Below are 24,822 nucleotides of genomic sequence, written 5' to 3'. Positions count from 1 at the left end.
TGTTGATGATGCAATGCTCCTTGCACAAAAGCCATTACTCCTAACTGTTGTGATGTAAGTGTTTATCAAAGAAAAAGAATGTGAAACTTTCCAGTTCATGATTGCAACCAATTGGGTCCTCTGAGGCTGGCCAAGGTATGATTTCTCCTACTTCCACTAGTTTTGATTCGGATCTCCCTATTACTTCGTGAAAACCAGTTCAGTCCTGCACTCTTCATCCTATAAATGGATTTGTCTCATATTCTCACTTGTCTCCTGCCTATCACTCATTTGCTTGTGCTTTGTCCTCTGTCTATAATCCTTCCAGGTTCTCAGACGTTGTTGTTGATCCCAAATGAAGGAAACTATGAATGAAGAAATGAGAGCATTATTGAAATAAAAAATTTGAGAGCTAGTGGATCTACTACATGGGAAGAACACCATAGGATGTAAGTAGGTGTACATGATCAAACACAAGGTTGATGGCTAGATTGAAAGATAAAAATCTAGTTTGGTTGCAAAGGGGTTCCCCTAAAAGGAAGGTATTGACTACAAGGAAACTTTTGCTATGGTTGCTGACCTAAATACTACCAAGGTGTTACTATCTCTAGCAGCCAACTTTTTCTGGGAACTACATCAATTGGATGCTGAGAATGTCCTTCTAATTGGTAACATGCAAGAAGTTTACATGAATCCTCTTCCAGTGTATGATATGAGAGGAAAGGTGTGTAAAACCAAAAGGGCCTCGTATGGACTCAAACAATCCCCAAGAGCATGGTTTGAGAGATTATGCAAAGCAATGAAGGCTATAGGATACCAACATAGTAGTGCAGATAGCACCTTATTTTACAAAACAAATGGTGACAAACTAAAAACACTAATTGTTTATGTTGATGATATGGTTATTATTGTAAATGATGCAAAGAAGATTATGGAGTTGAAAGGTTTCTTAGCCTCAGAATTTGAAATCAAGGATTTGGAACCCATGAGATGATTTCTGGGAATAGAAGTGGCTAGATCCAAAGAAGAAAATCTACATTTGTCAGAGGAAGTATGCCTTGGATTTGCTGAAGCAAACAAGGAAATTTAGGACCAAACCAATTGACGCTCCTATAGAACAAAACCACGGATTGCAAGGTGATGAGAAGCCTTATCATGATTCCTGGCAGAGAGAGATATCAGTTATTGGTTGCAAAATTACTCTATCTACCCCTTACCAGAAAGGACATTGCATATTTTGTCCATGTGGTTAGCCAGTTTATGCATGCTCCACAAGTCTCACATATGAAAGCAGTAGAAAGAATCTTGAGATATTCTAAGACATGTCAAAGGAAGGATTAGTGTTTAAGAAGCATGACAAAGTAGAGGTTAAAGCATACACTGGGCAAGTTCCTAAGGAGATAGGAGGTCTACATCTAGATATTGTACCTTTGTGGGTGGTAATCTAATCACTTGGACAAGCAAGAAACAAGCTGTTGTAGCAAGGTCAAGTGCTAAAGCTAAAAATAGGGCTATGGCTCATGAAGTTGTTGAACTACTTTGGCTCAGGATTCTTTTGAAAGAGTCGGGGATAGATGTAACCAGACACCTAAAGCTTTAATGTGACAATCAAGCTGCACTCAACACTGCAAATGGTAAAGGAGATCGGCTAATGGATTAGCTAGCTTTCTAGCCAAGTAGGGGGTGAATCGGGATCAGCTTTTCTAGGCTCAGTTATAACTTTTTTTCCTCTTTCTTCTTTGCTGCTGGTTGAGGTGAATCTCTCACCTCTCCCCCGGATTATTGAACCGGTGTCTTTCTGGTTTTAATAAAATTCACTTATTAAAGAAAAATCATTGCAAATAACCCAGTCCTGCATGATAGTAAAAAACATATCGAGATCGATAGACACTTTGTATGTGAAAGGATTGTCTTAGGAGACCTTTGTATACCTTATATGCCATCAACTAGACAGCTAGCTGATGTATTCACCAATGGGCTTACACAATCAAGATGATTTATGGACTTGTTGTGCAAGATGGGCATGATAGTTATTTATGCTCAACTTGAAGGGGGAGTGTTGTGGAGCCTAACATTATAGACTTGGGGCCTCTTATGTATGTTAGTTATCATTATTTCTTCCTTATTGGGCCTAATGGGCCTAGGTTTATATTGTATTTCTCATGTTTCTTACTGTCTACTAAAAAGGGCAGATTTGTCATTGTATTTTTTTTTTTTTGTGAATAAAGAACATTGTATTACTTCAAAAGATACTGGAGAACTTTGAACTCATACAACAGCCCTTGGAGAGGCGCGAGCTGCAGCCTCTCTTAACTAATTACAAGGAAACTAAAGAGAAAAAACAAGCATTACAGCTGAGCCCAAAACAAGACTTCCATATTTGCCCCTTGCATAGCTAAACCATCAGCCAAAGCATTTGCTGATCTCCCCACCGATTGTGTAATAATAGACTTTTTCCTTGTCAGCCATTAAATTTTTTGACTTCATTCCTGTAGCACCATATAGTATCCTCAAGGTTCTTCAACCACCCCACCACCACCTTATTACCTTCATTAATAAGCTGTCCTACACCCAATTGTGTTGCCAATTGCACTCCTTGTAGGGCTGCTAGTAGTTCTGCTCTGACTGAATCCCCAAATCCCAAGAGGCCTAAGTAAGAGAAGTACAATCTCTCCAACCTCGTTTCTCAAGACCCCCCCCCTCTCTTCCAGAGCACTCTGGATTACCCTGACTACTCCCATCAAAATTCAGCTCCACTGAGCCTTCAGGTGGGGGAGTCCATCTTGTAAATGCCTTGGTCTTCCTAGATGAGCACCTTGCTATTGCTGACCAATTTCTCCAAAAATATGGCTGGAGAAATGATGGAATAGTTCTAAGGTCTTTAATCAATAGTCGTCCTACTTAACACATAATCCTTTACATCTTGGCTACTCTCCTTTTATTGGAAAATTCTAACATTCCTTTCTTCTTAGATTGTCCATAGAAGGCTACTCTAGCACATTTTCACATAATTCTCCCTCTTTTTTGGGGTCAATTGAAGGTAGAAGGGTTAAAGATCATGCACATTTCTGTTGGCATGTTCCACCTGCACCCAAACAACAAAAAAGACAACCCCATAATCCTGCAAAAAAAAGGACAAGACATCAGTAGATGGTAATAGTCCTCCCCATGAGCTCTACAAAGAGTACACCAATTGGGTGAAATACAAAGGAAAGGTTTTCTCTTTTGTGGGTTATCTAAAGTGATCACTTTCCCTTGATATACTTCCCAACAAAAAGCCATTGTCTTAGGGGGAACCAGCCTGCATCAAATTTCCTTTGAAGGGAAGACATGTAGAAAGGAAGACTGACAAAGGGACTTAAAAAAAAGAAGCACAAGAGAAAGTCCCTTTGGACCTGGAAGTGTATTTTCTTTCTTAATGCCCTAATATAAAAGATAGTTGAGGGATGGTTAGAGTGTACCACCCATTTCTTTCAAAACTTTCTTCTCTTCTCTTCTTTTTCTCTTCTTCTTCTCTTCTGTTCTTTTTCTCCTCTTCTTCTTTTCTTTTCAAGGCTGAATGTAAACAAAAAATAGTTGTTGTTGTTGTTGTTGTAAGTGTTTGTTATGGTGTATTTGGTCCCCCTCCCCTAATGGTAGAATTTGGCCTCCCTCCCCTTATGGCCTTTTCTCTTGTGCCACCTTTTTCAACCTTCTTGTTCTTTCAAGACCTTTGGGGGTGAACTTCCTGGTGAAAGAAATTTGGTGTAAACCTATCCCTCCTAGGTGGTGTTCTTTTTTTGGATTTTGAGAGGGGGGAAAGTTGGTCAATGGGATTTTCGTTCCCATTGACCAAGAATCCCATGTTCATTTTTCAGATTTATGTGGGGAGCAGGGAAAGTTTACTTTCCAGGGTATCACTTACCCGGGTAAGTGATACCCATCTCCTAGGTGGGTAAATAACTTTCCCACCTAGGAGGAAAGTTGCTAACACTTGAATGGGACAAAAATGCCCCTTTTAATAATGGATTTTTATGGCTAAAATGGTCATTACCTTATTTACCTAGGAAATAAAAGAACATGGTTAAATGCACTTACCCGAGTAAGTGTTTTCCAGGAAAAACTTACCCAGGTAATTGCATTTACCTGGGTAAGTAACTTACTGAAAAACGAATGGGGCCCTAACGTACAAGCTTTGTGTTGGGAAGTGTTCCTTGGAAAGATTAACACCTATGATGTGCTACAAAAAAGAAGGCCTAACAAATGCATCTCTTCTAACATGTGTATCCTTTGCAAGGCTAGTGGTGAGACCCTTGCTCATTTATTAATCTCCTGCTCTTTTGTATCTTGCATTTGGGAATATTTCTGTTCTTTGGTTGCAAATGGATCCCCCCAACAGGACTTGATAAGTTTGTTCAACCCCAACTTCTTGAGGCAACAGAAAAAAGTGGAAGAGTTATGTGGAGGGCAATAAGAGCAGCAACAGTGTGGATTGTTTGTGAAGAAAGAAACCAAAGGATCTTTAATGAGAAAAGTAACTCAAAGGAGGAAATGGTTGAAGCTATAACAGTTAGGACTGCGCATTGGGTAAAAACATTGGAGCTCTTCTGCGATGTCCCAACCAATGACATAATAAGGAAATGGATTGAAGTGTCGTAAATAGACAAACATAAGGCAAGTGTAAGAATGGAATGGAAACCTCCAGAGGTAAATAAACTGAAACTAAACTTTGATGGCAACTCTTTTCAGAATCCGGGGAGGGCAGGTATAGAGGGAGTATTTAGAAACCACCAAGGAGTAGTAGTGGCTTTGTTCTTAGGACCAGTTGGCATTGGAGACTTGGTTCAAGCTTAAATAATGACTCTTTTACAAGGAATTTGAATAGCAGTACAGCTAGGATCTAGGGAGTTGGAAGTTGAAGGAGGAGACTCACAATTAGTCATCTCATGGACCAACCTTGGAAATATAGATATGCTTTCAGGGAAATTGATCTTCTAGAAAAGAGGTTTAATTCTAAATTCATCTAGGTAAGATGAACTGCAAATGGGATGGCAGATGTTCTAGAAAAACAACGAGCTGATAGACCTAAAGTTGTAATTTGATTTAACATGGGCTGGTGAATTGCTATAACAATTGTACTAATTCTGAATTAAATAAGCAATAAAATTCTTTTTCTGATAAAAAACAAAGTGCTTGTTATGGTGTATGACTCCATAAATTCAGTGTAATGATATCATCTCTTCATTCAAGTTGTTGCCACTTCTAGTTTAATAAAACAGAGAAGTGATTCCTCTTGCAGCAACATCTCTTTCTATCTTTTCCTATTGGATCTAAATTAACCATCAGTCTATCCACATGCACCTCCTATTTTTATTTTATTCTAAAGGGCCGTTTGGTAATGGCTGAAGTGAATGAATTGACTGCCTTATTGCTTTGTCTTTTTAGTGGATAAAATAATACAAAGAAGTAAACCATTCAGTTCAGCTGTTTTCAAACAGCTCCTTAGGCTAAGACATTATTAGTTGTAGTAAATGGACATACACTATTTAGCCCATCAGGAAAAAAATTATGTTTATGTTGCCTATAGAAAAAATCTGGATTTTTTTATCAGCAAAAAGAAAATAATTCATTAAATTAGAAAGGAGAGATACAACAAGAAGTTGTGATAAGAAACAACAAACCCAAGGAAATAAACCATCCCAGTTACAAATAAGCACAGAAAATGGATTGTCTATGAATCCCTTGTTTAGCTAATTGAAAAAAAAAATCCGATTTTTTTTTTGGAGAAGGTAAGGTAATTTTATTCAAACAAAAAGAACATACAAACAGAGCTCAGGCCAATGAAAACAGCCTGGGGACAACACAAGTTACAAGCTCCAACAGGACTGACACTGAAATAAAAGAGGCAAATTCAGGTGTCTAAACTCCTCAGTAACAGACACCCAAGAAATCAGCTTGCCCACTGCTCTCTGCACGATCTCTTCAGAACTTTTAACTCCATTACAGAAAATTCGGTTGCTCCTTTCAGTCCAGATGGACCACAAGACTGCTGCAGGGATGGTCCTCCACACTAATTTTCATTTTTTACTTAGGCCTTTAACTTTCCAGCAGCACAGGAGTTCCTTGACCGACCTAGGCATAACCCAGATGATGTCCATGGAATTCAGAAAGTGCTCCCACACCTGAGAGGAGACCGAGCAATGAAGACACAGATGATCTGTAGATTCTGGGAGGACGCCACAAAGACCACAAGAAGGATCCGAGATTTGAATGCCACGCCTCTCAAGATTAGATCTGGACAGGCATTTGTCTAGGGCCATAGTCCACACCAGAAAGTTGGATCTAAATGGACTTGTTGGATTCCAAATCTGAGTAGCAGGAAAGTCTGTGGGTCCTGAGTTGCACAATTTGGAAGATAGAGACTTGACAGAAAAACAACCATCAGGGTTCCATTTCCAGCACCATTTATCTTCCAAGGAAAGGTCTATCTTCTGCTTCTGTAGAAGGTCCATCAGTTCCATAATCTCTTCCAACTCCCAATCAAACAAGTTTCTCCTAAAGAAGGGGGTCCAAGTAAAAGAGTCTCCAGATGAAAAATAACTCTCAGCCACTGAGGAATCTTGATTAGAAGCACATTGGAAAAGGAGAGGAAAGAAATCAGCCAGTGGGCCATCCAGACACCAAGGGTCCTAAAATTTAGTTCTATCCCCTTTGCCGATCTTGATTGAAATTCCTTCCAAAAAAATAGAGAAATTCTTCATGATGCCTTTCCAAAGGGAGTTACCCCAGATTGGAAGAGGGTCCCTAGATCTCCAGTTACCCCACTCCACTATTTTCCAGCTATAAGAGATCTCCACCAAGCATTCCTTCCAGAAGAGAACCTCCAAATCCACTTACTTACAAGGGCTGAATTAAAACTCTTCAATTTCCTTATTCCTAAGCCACCTTCTGCCTTAGGAAGACACACTTGGTCCCACTTGACTAGGCGAATTTTTTTTTCCTCTTCCCAACCCCTCCAAAGAAAATTCCTCTGAAGCTGCTCCAATCTTTTCGCTACTTTGTTTGGGATAGGGAAAAGAGACAGGAAATATGTGGGCAGATTAGAAAGGGTACATTTTATCAGAGTAACCCTGCCCCCAAAAGAAGAGATATCTTGCCTTCCAAGAAGCTAATTTTTTCTCCAATCTTTCAATGACTGGGTCCCAAACCGAGGAGGAAGACCAATTTGCCTCCAAGGGCAGGCCCAAATATTTCATAGGGAGGAAATCAATCTGACAAGCCAGCACCTCAGCACAGTCTTCTAAATTGGCAACTTGGCCCACTAGAACAATTTGACTTTTGTTCAAATTAACTTCGAGCCCAGAAACTGCCTCAAACCAGGTTAAGATCCCAAGGACTAGATCCAACTGAGTAGGAGAAGCATCCACAAAGCATAATGTATCATCTACAAATTGGAGGATACTGACCTTTCCCCCTCAGGGGACATCGCAAAACCATCCCAACAACCAGAATCAGCTGCCTTCTTGCAAAAAAGAGCAAGAATTTCCATAACACAAACAAAGAGTATGGGGGAGAGGGAATCACCCTGTCTCAAACCCCTTGAACTGTCAAAAAATCCCGCTGACTAACCATTAATCAAGACTAGGAATTTAGGAGAGGTTATACATATTTTGATCCAATTCCTCCATTTCTGCCCAAAATTCATGTGCTGCAACACAGAATCAATACATCTCCAATTGACATGGTCGTAGGCCATTTCAATATCTAATTTACAAATCAAGCCGGGATTCCCTCTCTTCTTCTTGAATGAATGAACTCATTAACAATAAGTACAGAATCAAGCATCTGCCTTCCCGGGACAAAAGCACTTTGATTGTTTGAAATTACACTACCTAACACCCCTTCCATTCTCTCAGCTAGTACTTTAGCCAAGATCTTGTAAAAACTGTGCAGGAGATTGATTGGTCTGAAATCTTTGATATTTACAGCCCCTTCAATTTTTGGAATGAGAGTGATAAAGGTAGTATTTAAGCTTCTTTGCAGAGAAGCATTTGCATAAAATGCCTGGAAGACATTCATCAAATCTTGTTTCATTATATCCCAGCATTTTACATAAAAGAGATTGGTGAGACCATCCGGCCCTGGGGATTTATCATCCTTCAACTTGATAATGGCACCCTTGGTTTCCTCCGTAAAGGGTCTCTCAAGGAAAGATTTCTGATCATCACTCAACTGCTTGAAAGGAAGGTTTTTGGGAAAAAGATTTAAGAGTCCAAAATTCTTTATAAAGGCTTTTATAGAAAGTAGTTGCCACCACCTTCATTTCTACATCTGATTCCCCTGTTTGGCCTTCCCACTCAAACTTGCTCATTGAGGAAACTTTAGCTCTGGTGTTTGCCATTTTATGCAAAAAGTGAGTGTTTTTGTCCCCCTCCTTCAACCAAACAACCTTAGCTCTTTGCCTCCACTTGATTTCTTCCTTGGCAGTCAATTTATCAAAATTAATTTTTGCCTGGGATCTCTTCAACCTCAATTCTTCTGATAAGGGGCCTACCTCTTCTGCCAAATTAATTTCCTCAATGATGCTCAATAAAGCTCTCTTTTCTGTTTCTGAACTCAAGTTATTCTCCAATTTCCATATTTTTAATCTCTTTAATTGCACCTAGTTTTTTTCCAAAATAAAGGAGCTAGTGCCCACCACCTGAAGGCCTCTCCATACAGTCTTCAACAAGGGAATAAGCTTCTCATCTTCGAACCAGGCATTCTCGAGCTTGAACGGAGATTTGATTTTACCTCTATAGCCACCGACAAGCTGAATTGGAATATGATCTGAGACTGGCCTAGGGAGGGCAATCAGGCTAAAGTCAGGAAACACCTCCTCCCAACTTGAAGAGACCAAGAACCTATCTAGTCTCACCAGAGTGGGGTTGTCTTGATTATCGGTCCATGTAAATCAACTACCCTGAAGAGGGAAGTCCATCAACTGAAACCTGTTAATAAAACCAGCAAACTGAACATTCGCTCTTGATCTCCTACCTCTGGTATTCTTTTCTTCAACAGACAGGATAACATTGAAATCACCTCCAATGACCCAGGGATAAGTCAGTGTGCCCCTTGCCTCTACCAATTCCTCCCAAAAGTCAACCCGAAGATTCCGATCTGTAGGACCATAAACATTTGTGACTTGGCAGATATTACCATCTGATAATTTCAGCACTAAAGAAATTGAGAAATTCCCAGTGTGGTAGGAGATTAAGCCGGAAAAAGAAGGATCCCAAAGGCTCAACAAACCCCCTGCACTACCCACTGCAGATTTTGATTTCCATCTAACCTGCCCCTCTTCAGAGACTCATACACCACTAATCTTCTTCTACTTGAGCCCAAACCTCTTACATTCCAAGATAAAATTTTCAAATCCATGAGAACACTGCAAGAACAGATCAAAAGCAACCCTCAAACTTAGACTTTCTTTACTCCCTCGACGTCCCCTCACTACTACCTGCCTTATCATTTAGGCTCCAAGTAAGCCTCATCATCTCTCTGCTCCTCTTCGAATTTGTTCCTCCTTTAATTGTTTCATCCTCCATCCCCTCCATCAAAACTCCTAAGAATTTTCCCAAACCCATAAGTTTAGAAGAGACCCAAGAAGAGGAGGCGGAAATATTGGAGGATTTATCTCCCTGGATTGTCGAGCTAGGTGCCTTACCTTTGTTGTTTCCCGAATGAGCTGGATCTCCAATTGGCTCTTGCAGGTCAAATTTTCTTCCCCCTCCTTCCTGTGAATTAGACTGATAAAGCTCTTCTCCCATCTTCGAACTGCTCATCAGTACCCACCACAGCAATAGGAGTAGCTTCTATCAGATTCTCTTCCACCCGCACCAAAGAAAGGTGTTGCACCTCCAACCTTGTAGCCTCCATGGTTGGTGACAGTGTCGAACAAGAAGGATTAGGAGACTGAAGAGGTATTGTCTGTGTGCAGATACGACCACCCGAATCTACCGGCGGAGTGGCCTGTCTATGAACATGCTCATCGCCAACAGTCCTGGCTTTCTTTGAAGGCTGGCTGGACCAAACTGCCCCCCTATGGACCAGACTATTGGGTTCATTTCTGCAGAGGACCCTGGGTTTTAGTATTTAACTACTTGTAAAAAATCCTAAAATTACTATTTATGATATATTTCAAACTAATTACCAAAAATATCAATTTTACTTTTCAAAATCAAAATTATTTATAACTTCTAATTACCTTTTTTTACTTTTTCTGGTAGAATGACTTCTAATTACCTGATCACAGCCTTTTTCAAGCCACACTTCCTTAACCTCAAGGATTATGGAATGAATAGAACTGACACACTAGCTACTATACATCATTTAACAAGGATTTCTATGAAGATAGCAACAACTACAACAGCTAATAAGAAAACTGAAGCATTACCTTCACAAATGTATTTACAGCAAGTATTGCTAGGTCAGGTTGGCTTTTAGCATAGTTTATAAGATACAAATAAACAAGCTTCTTCAGCTCCAAATTTTCTGTTTGCATGCAGTTCACAACATCTGTGAACAGTGATGAAACATCCTTCCCAACAGTCATTGCAGCAATCACCTTCTTTACTGCATCTTTTTTCTTATCCTGTAACACAAATTAAAAGTTTCAAATAGCTGATCATTCATTATGAAGAAAACACATGTAGGGGCACCAGTAAATACAGAAAGCAGTGCAACATAATAATAAAAAGATTTCTGTTGATACATAACTATGTTAAGACTGAACAGAATGGTGAAACAGGATTCATGTAGCCAACCCCATAAAGTTGGGATAAGGCTTGGACATAACTATGTTAAGATGCAGACCAAAAAGTGAATTAATTATGAAATATTCAGTTAAATAGCAAAGAAAATTTTGAATTAATTACATATTCAAAAACAAATGTTAGGAACCCAGAACCAGCAGCCAAGCCAATAATACAACAAGTATATCAAGTATATTCTAGAAGGAAAAAGAAAGGAGACACATCAGCAAATTCAGTTGCAATAGAGATGCAACTATTGAGTCTTGATTTTGATGTAATACTCTCTACAGTATAAAAGGTCAAGAGGAAATAAGAAGGGAGGAAATCATTCGAAGTGGTGCCTAACAACTGGTATCAGAGCCTACACCATGCCTCCCAATTGCAATTGTGCGGCACAGGTGGTGACGTCGGTATTGCAGTGTTTGGTTGGGACTTAGTGGACTAGTGCAAAGTAAGCCTGCGTGGGCACTGGGATTGCAGAGCATGGTGGAATGTTACAATCCCTTTGTCCCACGATGGTAGTATGGGATGCTAATGTGAGATATCCCACATCGGTAGTATGGGATACTGTTGCATGGTATATATGTGCTTGGGTTCCCTCCCTTTAACAGCTAGCTTTTAGGGGTGAGTTCTCCTAAGACACATATCAACTGGTATCAGAGTTGGCAAGCCAAGATGCCAAGCACTAGATTGGAAAATGTGGGAGATCGTATGGATCGAGTGGAGGTTGGAATGCAAAAAATGTCCAGCAACCTCTAGGAGCTGAAAACGACCCTGGCAGCAGTGGTTCCCCAACTGGAAAAGGGAGCCTCTGCGAGCAACAGCGAAGAGGAAGAAGGAACCGGCAGAGACAGTGGCAGAGGCGACATGTTCGGAACAGGAAGAGGAAGACCAGTCATCTCTCAACAGCATTTTCCCATCTTCAGAGGCGATGACCCTACGCCATGGATCTTCAGGGCTGAGAAGTACTTCAAATTCCACGAGACACCTAGTCATCAGAGAGTCCTGATCACATCCTTCCACATGGAAGGAGAAGCCATTTTATGGTTTCAATGGTTCTGTAGATCTCATTCCCAAGTATCCTGGGCAGATTTTACAGAAGCTCTTTGTATACGCTTCGGGCCAGTAGGAATCTGCTGAATTAAAAAAATATGAAAGAAAGTAGTTTCTTGAAGAGAGAAGGAAGAGAGAAGGAGAAGAAGAGAAGAAGAGAAGTTGAAAAGAAAAGAGAGCTATATTCTGGTCGCCCCCTTCACTTATTATTTATACTAAAATAATAAAACAGTACAAAGACAACTATGCCCTTATAGGGTGGCAAAACATAAAACAGCATATATAACACTCAAAAAAGATAATAAAATTTGGACTAACATAACTACTGTGGTCCCCACCTCCTATCTAACAACTAACATAAAACATCTACTCAGAAAAACATCATAAAACTAATTAATCTTCAACACTCCCCCTCAAGTTAGGAGAAATGTAACACATCCCCAACTTGTGTAGATCATGTTCAAGCTTGTTCCTTGCCACCCCTTTAGTGAGAACACCGGCTAGTTGCAACTAACATAAAACATCTACTCAGAAAAACATCATAAAACTAATTAATCTTCAACACTCCCCCTCAAGTTGGGAGAAATGTAACACATTCCCAACTTGTGCAGATCATGTTCAAGCTTGTTCCTTGCCACCCCTTTAGTGAGAACATCGGCTAGTTGCAACTAACATAAAACATCTACTCAGAAAAACATCGTAAAACTAATTAACCTTCAACACTCCCCCTCAAGTTGGGAGAAATGTAACACATTCCCAACTTGCATAGATCATGTTCAAGCTTGTTCCTTGCCACCCCTTTAGTGAGAACATCGGCTAGTTGCAACTCTGGAGAGACACAAGGCAAACAAACTTCTCCGGTTGCTACCCTTTCTCTTATAAAGTGTCTATCAACTTCAATGTGTTTTGTCCTATCATGCTGAATTGGATTGTGGGCAATATTGATTGTAGCCTGATTGTCACAGTATAACATCATAGGTTCCTCTGCTTTCACCCCAATCTCACTCAAAAGAGATATAACCCAAAGAAGTTCTGAGATACCATGAGCCATGGATCTATACTCAGCCTCTACACTTGACCTTGCCACAACCGCTTGCTTCTTACTCTTCCAGGAGATCAAGTTTCCACCTACAAAGGTACACACTCCTGATGTAGACCTCCTGTCATCTAAGCATCCTGCCCAGTCTGCATCTGCATAGGATTCTAGCTTCAGATTCTCATGATTTGAGAAAAGAATGCCTCTGCCAGGGTGCTTTTTCAGATATGCAAGTATTCTCTCAATAGCATCCCAGTGCTGAACCCGAGGTGCATGCATGTACTGACTCACAACACTAACAACATAAGAAATATCTATCCATGTCATACACAAATACAGCAATCGGCCCACCATTCTTTGATATCTCCCCACATCCTTTACCAATTCACCATCCACACCATTAATTCTGTGATTTGGATCAATAGGAGTGTTTGCTGGTTTGGTCCCCAGCTTCCCAGTCTCTCGCAATAGGTCAAGTACATACTTTCTCTGTGAAATGAAGATCCCATGCTTGGATCTTGCAACTTCAATCCCTAAGAAGTATTTGAGTTCACCAAGATCTTTGATCTCAAATTCTTGCTGCAATGATTTTTTGAGATCATCAATCTCCTCCAGATCATTTCCTGTCACCACTATATCATCCACATACACAATCAAAATTGACACCAAAGCATCTCTCCTCTTCACAAAGAGGGTGTGATCCGACTATGTCTGTGTGTATCCAAAACGGGTGCCCCTCTGAACCTGTCAAACCAAGCCCTAGGTGACTGTTTCAGTCCATACAGAGATTTTCTGAGTCTGCATACATTTCCTTTACCAACATTTTCATAAAAGCCTGTTGGAATGTCTATATATACCTCCTCCTGTAAGTCACCATTGAGGAAAGCATTTTTGACATCAAACTGGAACAAGGGCCATGAATAGGTGGCTGCTAGAGATAAAAGGATACGAAATGAACTCATCTTAGCTACTGGTGGAAAGGTTTCCAGATAATCAACACCATAGGTTTGAGTATACCCTTTTGCTACCAACCTTGTCTTGTACCTCTCTATCTTGCCATCGGCCTTATACTTCACTATGAATACCCATCGACATCCGACTGTCTCGTTGTCTGGGGAGAGATCAACTATTTCCCAAGTTTGGTTTTTGACCAAAGCATCCATCTCATCTTGCATGGCTGTTTTCCACTCAGGTTTGGAGAGAGCCTCAGTAACATTCCTGGGTATAGACACAAAATCCAGGGAAGAATGAAAAGCACGGTAGGAAGGTGATAAGGCACTATAGGAAAGATGGTGTGAAATGCAGTGGGTTGTACACTTTCTCTTCTCCTTACGAAGTGCAATGGGAAGATCAAGGTCAGTGGGATCAGCTACAACAATGGTGTTAGGGACATAAACATTATAATCAGAAAACTTAATAGGATCTGGAGTCAAAGAAGATGATTGGGATTGGTCGTGAGGTAAATGGAGTCTACCTTCTGGATGAGATTCCAAGACATCAGAGCTATCATGTTAGCAGTAGCAGTAGTAGTGGGTCAGAGTCAGTGAACTAGATTATGCTTTGGCAGAATCACTTGGGACATCTTTCTTTCAGTTCTTTGAAATGTCTTTTCCCAAAGTTGTTTTGAGTCTGTTCAATTATCCACTTTGGAGTGTGAGAGTTGTCAATTAGGAAAGCATTGTAGACAGTCTTTTAAACCAAGTAATAACAGAAGTACTTCTGCTTTTAAACAAAGTAATAAAGGATTCACCCAGTATCAATCTTTTAAACCAGAGCACAACTGATAGGAACTGAAAATGGTAGGGGCATTAGTCATATGCTCAGATGCTCCTGAGTCTATAATTCAGGGAGGTCCCTCCTTACCTGAAGTGGATGCAAGATTTGTAGTTGCATATGAACTACCTGTATGTGCAAAGGAAGTGGTGTAGTTGGCTCCTACATTCTGTTGTCCATCTGGAAGGCTAGAGTTAGGTGAATTTTTCTTACTCATAAGCTGTCCAAACCTCTCCAATTTTGTTCTCACTGTTGCTACTACAATGGATTCCCAATCGGTTTGGGAAAGAGGGGCTGAAGAGTCTCCTGTAGTGGCTACATTTGCATTTCCCTTCTTGTTTCTTATCCAAGCAGGCATAAGATTTGGATGAAGCTTCCAACAAGTGTCCCTAGTATGCTTAGGCTTCTTGCAATAATCACACACCAAGTCCTTATCTTCCCTTCTAGTCTCACTACTCCCGTTGTCTCCATTCGGCTTAGGTTTTGTTGTACCAACCATAGCCGACTGGTCAATCCCAGGCTGTCTCAGCATTACATTCCTCCTACTCTCCTCTCCAGAAACAAAAGCATAGGCCTGAGAGAGTGTCACACCCTCCCTAGAAAGAATATGTTGCCTAGCAATGTCAAATTCAGGGTTCAGCCCTACCAAGAACTCAAAAACCCTATTCCTCTCTACTAGTTTGTGATAAGTTGTTGCATCATTTACACTTCCCCATACCACAGTTTCTAAGTGATCTATTTCCTGCCATAGGGTTTTCAGCATGGAGAAATACACAGCAAGATGTTTTCCTCCCTGTTTCATACTTATCACCTGATTTCTTAACTGATAGGCTCTGGCTTCATTTTGCTTCTGAGAATAGGTTTTAGTCACTCCATCCCAAATCTCCTTAGTAGTATTAGCCCATAGGAAATTTTTTGCAATGCGAGGTAACATAGAATTATACAGCCAAGACATTACCATGTAATTCTCTTGCACCCATCGAGAAGAGTCTGTATCAGGTTTCTTCTCCTCCCTAGTGAGATACCCTAATTTTCCACCGGCACCAATAGCCATCTTAACTAATTGTGCCCACTCCAAATAATTTGTACCATCAAGTTTTACTGTAGTAATGATCCCAGACCCAAAAATATCACTACTACCTCCAACACCCAGCCCCACAGTACCGGTAGATTTCATCTCGATATTCCAACTCTCCATTTTACTTCAAACAGTTCAACAGTAAGAAAAAAATAGATTGGAGACCTTCAAAAAATAATTTAATTGCACACACAGAAACCAACCTTTCCGAAAGAAGAAAACCCTAGCTAGAGGGAAATCTCTCTCCTCTTCACGCCTCCCAATAGAGAGAAAAGTGAACCGATCGCTCTAAGAGGCCTAGAAAATTTCAAAAACCAAACCGCCCTCTTCAAAAAATCAAAAGAAAACTAAAAATACCTGGGTGCCCAAGATCAGATAAAAAACAAAGAGTCCAACTTTTCTGGGACTCTTCCCCGTACTCCAGTTCTTCCTGATTTTGATGTCGAACAGTAGATCACCTTCCTGATGTCTAGATCCCACCAAAAACTCCAAGAACTGGGCAATCTATAGCAGATCAATCAGCTCTTTACTACTTCATGCAGTCGGTTGATCTAGGGCTGCATGAGAATGCTTCAAGAAACCCTAGCCGATGCTCTGATACCAAGTAGGAATCTGTTGAATTAAAAAAATATGAAAGAAAGTAGTTTCTTGAAGAGAGAAGGAAGAGAGACTTGAAAAGAAAAGAGAGTTATATTCTGGCCGCCCCCTTCACTTATTATTTGTACTAAAATAATAGAACAGTACAAAGACAACTATGCCCTTATAGGGCGGCAAAACATAAAACAACATATATAACACTCAAAAAACATAATAAAATTTGGACTCACATAACTATTGTGGTCCCCACCTCCTATCTAACAACTAACATAAAACGTCTACTCAGAAAAACATCATAAAACTAATTAATCTTCAACAGGGCCAACATAGTTCCAAAACTATTATGAGCCCCTATCCAAGTTGAGGTAGATAGGCTCGGTGCGAGAGTATCAACTAGAATTTAAGAAATTAGCTACGAGGGTACACAGGTGACCAGGAATGGCTCTCTTGGGCTGTTTTATCAAAGGACTTAAGGAAGAAATACGGGTCGAAGTTAAAGACATGCAACCGGCATCCATGCTAGCTGCGGTTGGTCTGGCTCAACCGCAAGAGGAGAAATTAAACCAACTGAAAAGAAAGGGAAGATTCCTAAGAATCGAACCCATGCAGTTCAAGACGGACCTAGCTTCAGGCCCATTGCTCAAGAACCCGCCCTGGACCAAGTTCAAACAAGGTAAGAACACCAGCCAGGCCCTAACCCCATATAAGAGGTTGACATGGGCTGAGATGCAAGCTCGTAGGGGCCGAGGTCTGAGTTGCAATTGTGATGAGAAGTTCAAAACTGGCCACCGCTAAAAAACCCAACAGAGCTACTTGCTGCAAGTTGACGAAGGTGAGGAGAAGCAAGACAAACCCAATAACCCAAGACCTAAAGGGGAGGAATGGGGGAACCCCATGAGCCCAACAAATCCCGAAATATCATTACAAGCCTTGCACGGGCATTCCACACCCCAAACCATGAGAGTCGAAGGGGTATTAATGGGCCGACCTGTCTCCGTGTGTTATGGACGCATTCCTCGGGAAGACATATCGTCGCCACCGGCAGCAGTAGGAACCTGACCCACCACCAACAGCAGTAATGATTCAATGATTCTCCGTTTGTTATGGACGCATTCCTCAGGAAGACATACCGTCGCCACCGGCAGCAGTAGGAACCTGACCCACCACCAGCAGCAGTAATGATTCAATGATTCTCAGTCTACCCAGTTCGGCAGCAGCAGTCTCATCCAGATTAGATTAGCTTATCTTGCTTGTTGTTATCTTCTTGTTCTTATCTTATTCTATTGCTCTTATCTTATCTTGTTAGTAAGTTATCAGATTAGGATTAGCTTATCTTATCCTTAGCAAGATAGAACTGAAGGTCTCCCTATTCAACAAGGAGACTCCCTCAGATTAGGACTCTTGTAATCTCCTATTTAAGGAGACACCCTTATTGAATGAAATCATCAAATTATTCAGTCGACGAGTGAGTTAGGAGAGTTGGTGATCTCTTGGACAAATCACCAAAGGCACCAAGATAGGTTCATCACAAATAGGAAGGAACAAGGGAAAACCTTTCCCTGTGGACCGACCCGTGACGAGATCCTATTCTCGGGCCCTCAACAACTTGGTATCAGAGCAAGGCGTCATGGGAGATCTGGAATAGCTACCATACAGGGCCCACGACCTCGAGCACCAACTCGTGGAGACCAGCTCCGAAGTTCGTGAGATCAAAGGCGAAGTGAGGAAACTGCGACGTCTGATGGAGATGTTCCTTTCCAGCAGGGAAGGGAACTCTGAAAGAGGGACAGCCGCTAACGACAGCCGACCAGATCTACCGGAGTCTTCCGGCGAACAGTAGTTCGTTAGCCATCGAGCAGCTGCCGTCCCCAAGTACAGCAGGCTGGAGTTCCCATCGTACAACGGCAACGGAGACCCCCTAGGCTGGTTGTATCGCTGCAAGCAATTCTTCCGGAATCAACGGACAGATGATCGGGATAAGGTAAGCCTAGCCGCCTTTCATTTAATAGAAGAAGCACAACTTTGGTTTTATCGGTTAGAGCAAGAAGAACCCGAGCTCAGTTGGCCCCAGTTTAAATCCTATTGCCTTCTTCGGTTCGGGCCCCCACTGACCAGCAACCCACTGGGCGAGCTAATTAACCTTAAACAGACTAGAACAGTTGCTGAATACCAACAACAGTTCCAAACCCTCCTCGCGAGGGCATCCTCCGTGCGACCCGACCAGCAAGTGGATATGTTCATAGCAGGGCTAGCAGAACCCCTACGAGTAGATGTCGAGATGCAGAATCCCCCAAATTTGGTCACAGCCATGAACTTAGCCCGCGCATTTGAGCGCAAGCTGCAGCTCAGCCGCGGAATTTTTAATGTGGGTCGTCCACCGAACTCGTGGGTGCCCCCAAGATCAGCAGCGGCGACCCCCTCTTCTGCTACCAACTGGGAACTGAAACCTCACACGACCACCACCTCTGGAGCAGTGACAAGTACAGGCAGTAACATGGCCACTCCTCCCATCAAGCGTTTGACCAGAGCAGAAATGGCAGAACGTCGAGCGAGAGGTCAATGTTTCAACTGTGATGACCTCTACTCGGCAGGACATAGATGCAAGAGGCTTTTTTGCCTTCTCATCGATGAGCAAGAGGAAGAGGAAGGGGATCCCACCACATTCAAGCCAGAGATCTCTCTCCATGCGATCACCGGTATTAAAACCTCTCAGACCATGTAGTTACAGGCACAGATCGCATTTCAGCCAATGCGCATTCTTGTCGATTCAGGGAGCACATACAACTTTATAAGTGAACATGCCGCCCTGCAGTTAAAACTACCAATGGAACTCCGGCCACGACTATAGGTAGCTGTTGCAAATGGTGAGAAAGTTCACAGTCCAGGGATTTGTAAGGAAGTCCCGATACAGGTCAATTCTGAACTAATTCTTGTTGATTTATTTGTACTCTCATTGAATGGGTTCGATATTGTTCTTGGGGTCAAGTGGTTAATCACCCTAGAGCCGATTTTATGGGACTTCAGTGCACTCACAATGACATTTCACCTAAATGGGAAACAAGTTTCATGGCACGGTTCCAGGGTTAAAGAAAAGAGACCACAGGTCCATACTCTTCAGACAGAACCGGCAGCTATGGAAAAACTCCTCGCCGAGTTTTCAGATTTATTCCAGGAACCCAAGGGACTCCCTCCTCCCTGAGCTTGCGACCATCGCATCCCTTTAGTGGCAGGGTCAGTACCAGTCGTTGTTCGGCCTTATCGCTACCCTCACCTACAGAAGGATGAGATAGAAAGACAGTGTACAGCGATGCTACAATAAGGAATCATACGCAAAAGTCACTCCCCCTTCTCTTCGTTAGTTCTATTGGTGACAAAGCAAGATGGAACGTGGAGGTTCTATGTTGACTATAGAGAACTCAATGACCGGACTATCAAGGATAGGTTCTCTATTCCCGTTGTGGACGAACTGCTGGACGAATTGCATGGTGCGCAGTATTTCTCTAAGTTGGACCTCAGATTAGGGTATTTTTAGGTTCACATGGCTCCCGGTGACGTGAAGAAGACTGCCTTCCGCACCCACCATGGCCACTTCGAATTTTTGGTCATGCCATTCGGTTTCTCCAATGCCCCATCCACATTCCAGTCATTAATGAACGAGGTATTTCAGCCCCATCTACGCAAATTTGTTTTAGTTTTCTTTGACGATATCCTCGTTTACAGCAAATCATGGGTAGAGCATGTGCATCATCTGCGATCAATTTTCGAGCTCCTGCGCCAACACAAATTATTCCTCAAAAGGTAGTGTTCCTTCGGGGAGCGATAGGTTCTTTATCTCAGCCACGTCATCCATGGGCAGGGTGTGACAGTTGATGGTTCCAAGATTCAGGCTATCAAAGAATGGCCCAAACCTCAATCAGCCAAGGCCATGCGCGGATTCCTCGGATTAACGGGTTACTACAGCAAATTTGTTCAGAACTATGGATTGTTTGCAGCACCGTTAACCAACCTGTTCAAGAAAAATTCCTTCCGTTGGGACGACACAGCAAATGAAGCTTTTCTGGCGCTAAGGACTGCCCTATCCTCCACCCCGGTCCTACAATTACCTATTTTCGCCCTCGAGTTTACTATCGAGTGCGATGCTTCCAGAGTAGGTATCGGCGCCGTATTACAGCAGCAAGGGCACCCAGGTGCTTTCTTCAGCCACCGACTGGCTGATCGGCATCTAAAGCTTCCAGCCTATGAGCGCGAACTGATCAGCCTCGCTCGAGCCATACAGCACTGGAGACCATATTTGTGGGGGCGGTCGTTCGTCATCAAAACTAATCATTACAGCCTCAAATACCTGTTAGAGCAACGTCTCACCACTGCCCCTCAGTAGCATTGGGTTAGCAAACTGCTCGGGTTCGACTTCCGGGTGGAGTACAAGGTGGGGTCCTCCAATCGTGCAGCTGATGCCTTGTCTAGGCGAGACGACGACGCGATGACTCTATATGGCATTTCCCAACCCCAGATCTCTCTGTTTGACGATATTAAGAAGGCAGCACCACAATCTCCGGAATGGTCACCCTTGGTCCAGAAGATCCAGCCAGGCACTGCCGACGCCAATTGGTCGCTTCAAGACGGGTTGGTACTATATAAGGGATGGGTCCATCTTCCGTCCGACTCCCCGTTGATTTCCACCATCATCACCAGCATCCATAACTCCACCCATGAAGGCGTTCAGAAAACGCTACACCGTATCCAGACTAATTTCCATTAGCGAGGTATAAAAACTTCTATTCGAGATTTTGTCCAGAAATGCTCCACATGTCAACAACATAAATGGGAAACCTACACCCAGTAGGCCTCCTTCAGCCCCTTTCCATTCCGTCACAAATCTGGGTCGACATCTCCATGAACTTCATTGAAGGGCTACCCAAGGTAGGTGGCAAATCAGTTCTCTTCGTGGTAGTCGATCATTTCTCTAAATACGCCCACTTCATTCCTCTATCACACCCGTACAGTGCCACTTCAGTTGCCCTCGCCTTCTTTACACATATTTTTCGCTTACATGGGTTACCAGAATCCATTGTTAACGATAGGGACCCGGTTTTCACCAGTGCCTTCTGGAAGGAGTTATTCCGGCTGCACGGCACCACCCTGGCCTACTCTCCAGCTTATCGGCTGCAAACCGACGATCAAACAGAGGTGGTCAACCGCACCATCGAAATCTACCTCCGTTGTTTCATCGGCGATCAACCACGACGGTGGGTGGATTGGCTCCCTTGGGCCGAGTACTGTTACAACACAGCCATTCTTCCCACGGCATGACTCCCTTTCGCGTCGTTTATGGCTGGGACCCTCCCCGCTTGCTGTCCTACTAGCCTGGTTCTACTTGTTTGGACGCAATTGATCACTCCTTACAAGAACGCGATGCCCTCCTAGCCGACGTCCACCTTCGCTTATAGCAGGCCCAACTCCGCATGAAGCTCACCTATGACATGCACCACCTGGAACTATCGTTCGATCCAAGACAATTTGTTTGGTTAAAGCTCCAGTCCTACCGACAACGCTCCTTGCGCCACAGGGCTGCCCCGAAGCTGTCCCATAAGTTCTATGGGCCCTTCAAGGTTCTAAAGATGGATTGGCAGTGTGGCCTACCAGCTGGAACTACCAGCGACCAGCCGGATTCATGATGTCTTCCACATCTCCTTACTAAAGCCATTTACAAGTGTTCCTCCGGACCAAGTTCCCCCCCCCCCACCCCTAAAAGATGGCAAACTGGTCCCCCAACCTAAAGCTCTCCTCCGCTCTCGTTTCAATCGAGGAGTTCTTGAAGTCTTGGTGGAATGGTGTAACTTACCATCGGCTGAAGCCACATGGATCCCATTGACAGAGTTCCAGGCCACGTACCTGGAATTCGAGCTTAAGGACAAGCTCTTAGTCCAGGAGGGGAGTAATGTTATCGACGCATTCCACGGGAAGACATACCGTCGCCGCTAGCAGCAGTAGGAACCGGACCCATCGCCAGTAGCAGTAATGATTCAGTGATTCTCAGTCTACCCAGTTCGGCAGCAGCAGTCTCATCTAGATTAGATTAGCTTATCTTGCTTGTTCTTATCTTATTCTATTGCTCTTATCTTATCTTGTTAGTAAGTTATCAGATTAGAATTAGCTTATCTTATCCTTAGCAATATAGAATTGGAAGTCTCCCTATTCAACAAGGAGACTCCCTCAAATTAGGACTCTTGTAATCTCCTATTTAAGGAGACACCCTTATTGAATGAAATCATCAAATTATTCAGTCAACGAGTGAATTAGGAGAGATGGTGATCTCTTGGACAAATCACCAAAGGCGCCAAGATAGGTTCATCACGAACAGGAAGGAACAAGGGAAAACAGGAGGTTTTCCCTGTGGACCAACCCGTGATGAGATCCTATTCTCGGGCCCTCAACACCGTGCTAGTAGATAGTGGCAGTACCCTGAGCATCATCACCATAAGCGTCACCAAACAGTTGGGCCTGCAAGCCCATTACGTCTCCTCTTTTGACGTGTATGTGGCAGATGGGAACCGCATCAAATGCGAAGGAATTTGCAAGGAAGTAGCAATCCAAATTCAAGATTATATCAAGGATCAAAATTTCGTCACCAATCGGCCCGTATTGGCTGATACGTATTGTATCAAAGCCTTCCCGATACGCCCCTACAAGGGGTGTTTCGGGTCGACAAGTGGTTCAGAGGGTAGACCGGCCTTAAACCGGCCCCTCTGAACCAGTTTCATAAAAAATAAAAAAAAGGCATAAAAACAATACCGATACGCCCTACCAGCATATCAGCTTTTGAACCTTGGATTATATAATAAGAGTTGATTTGCACCCATTAGAATTCAGCGGGGCAGACATTGTGTTGGGAGGACAGTGGCTGAAATAGCTAGAACCAGTTATATGTGACTAGCAACGCATGACAATGGATTTCGCCCTAGAGGATAAAATTTATCATTTACAAGGGGTTGAACCAACACCCCTCCAACAGCAGAGCCTGAGAACAATCACAAAGGGGTGTAGTCCAGGCCAGAATCACATCATTCTACGAATGGGCTTAGAGCCCACCGGGTTGGTGTTACAATCACCCCAAACCGAAAGCTTACCTGAGGAGAAGCAAACACAACTCCAGAAAATAATAGCAGAATTCAAAGATCTTTTCCAGGAACCACAGACCTTACCACCTCATCGCCTACATGATCATCACATTCCGCTGGTACCTGGGGCAGCCCCAACAAACATAAGTCCCTATTGCTACTCCCCATCTCGAAAAACTGAGATTGAGAAGCAAATTCAGGAGCTGATTCAAAAGAAATTTATCAAGCTGAGTTCCAACCCGTTTTCAGCCAGTTCTTCTCGTAAAAAAAAAAAAAGGGACGGAGCATGGAGATTTTGTATTGATTACGGGCCCTCAACAAAATAGTGGTAAGGGATTGTTTTCCCATACCAATCATTGAAGAACTGCTAGATGAACTACAATCCGCGACTATCTTCTCCAAATTGTATCTTCAAGCAGGGTATCATCAAGTGAGAATGAATGCACATGACATTCACAAAACGGCTTTTTGTACACACGATGGCTGTTATGAATTTCTAGCAATGCCATTTGGACTCACAAACGCCCCCTCGACATTCCAAGCTCTCATGAGTGAGGTATTTCGCCCGTACCTCCACCACTTTATATTAGTTTTTTTATGATATCTTAATATACAGTTCAGATTGGAAATCACATATGGAACATCTTACAACCACTCTAGCTATCCTGAGACATCAACAGCTCTATGAGAAAATGTGTAAGTGTGAATTTGGTAAAACCCAAATCCAATACCTGGGCCATATAGTCAGTCGTGGAACTGTCAGGGCAGACCCAACCAAGGTTGAATGCATCCAACAGTGGCCTCAACCCACTTCAATCAAGGGGCTGAGAGGTTTTCTAGGCCTCATAGGATATTACCAGCAATATATAAGATTATGGGCCTCTTGCTGCTCCGCTAACCCAACTATTAAAAAAAGACTCATTTCATTGGTCCATGGAGGCCCAGCAAGCTTTTGAAAAATTGAAGGCAGCAGTTACAGCACCACCTATCTTAGCCCTCCTGGATTTTTCCAAAACATTTGTAGTGGAATGTGATGCTTCTAGAGGAGGTTTAGGGGCAGTTCTCATGCAAGAAGGTCGTCCCATTGCGTATTTCAGCAAGGCACTATCAGGACAGGCCCTAGAAAAATCCACATACAAGAAGGACAAGAAATTAAAAGAACATAACATAGAAGAATAGGCCTAGAATAAGGCCCATTACAGCAAAGAACATAAAAGATAAAAAAGGATAAACAGCCTATGGGCCATTCGGCCCATCTCCTCTACACTCCCCCTCAAGCTGAGCATAGATGTCAATCATGCCAAGCTTGCCAGTATCATGCTGAAGTTTAGCCTTGGGAATGCCCTTGGTGAGGAAATCTGCTAACTGTCCTTCAGAGGTGATGAAAGGTAGACATACTTCACCAAAAGCCACTCT

The 24,822-nt window shown here is 42.7% G+C and overlaps 1 protein-coding gene across 1 annotated transcript in view; it reads right to left on the bottom strand.

Moving 5' to 3' along the window:
- The window catches only part of LOC148849347 (beta-adaptin-like protein C), a 51,764-nt gene that overhangs the window by 9,904 nt on the left and 17,038 nt on the right, over window positions 1-24,822 (bottom strand). The window contains exon 2 of the mRNA XM_088948868.1: window positions 10,394-10,591. Coding sequence (XP_088804994.1) covers window positions 10,394-10,591 — 198 coding nt within the window. The remainder of the gene's footprint in view (window positions 1-10,393; window positions 10,592-24,822) is intronic.

This window comes from Nelumbo lutea, chromosome 6 (assembly GCF_056320005.1).
Source record: "Nelumbo lutea isolate HS-2025 chromosome 6, American lotus-T2T, whole genome shotgun sequence".
NCBI lineage: Eukaryota > Viridiplantae > Streptophyta > Magnoliopsida > Proteales > Nelumbonaceae > Nelumbo > Nelumbo lutea.
This window is presented reverse-complemented; position numbering and strand designations above follow the sequence as displayed.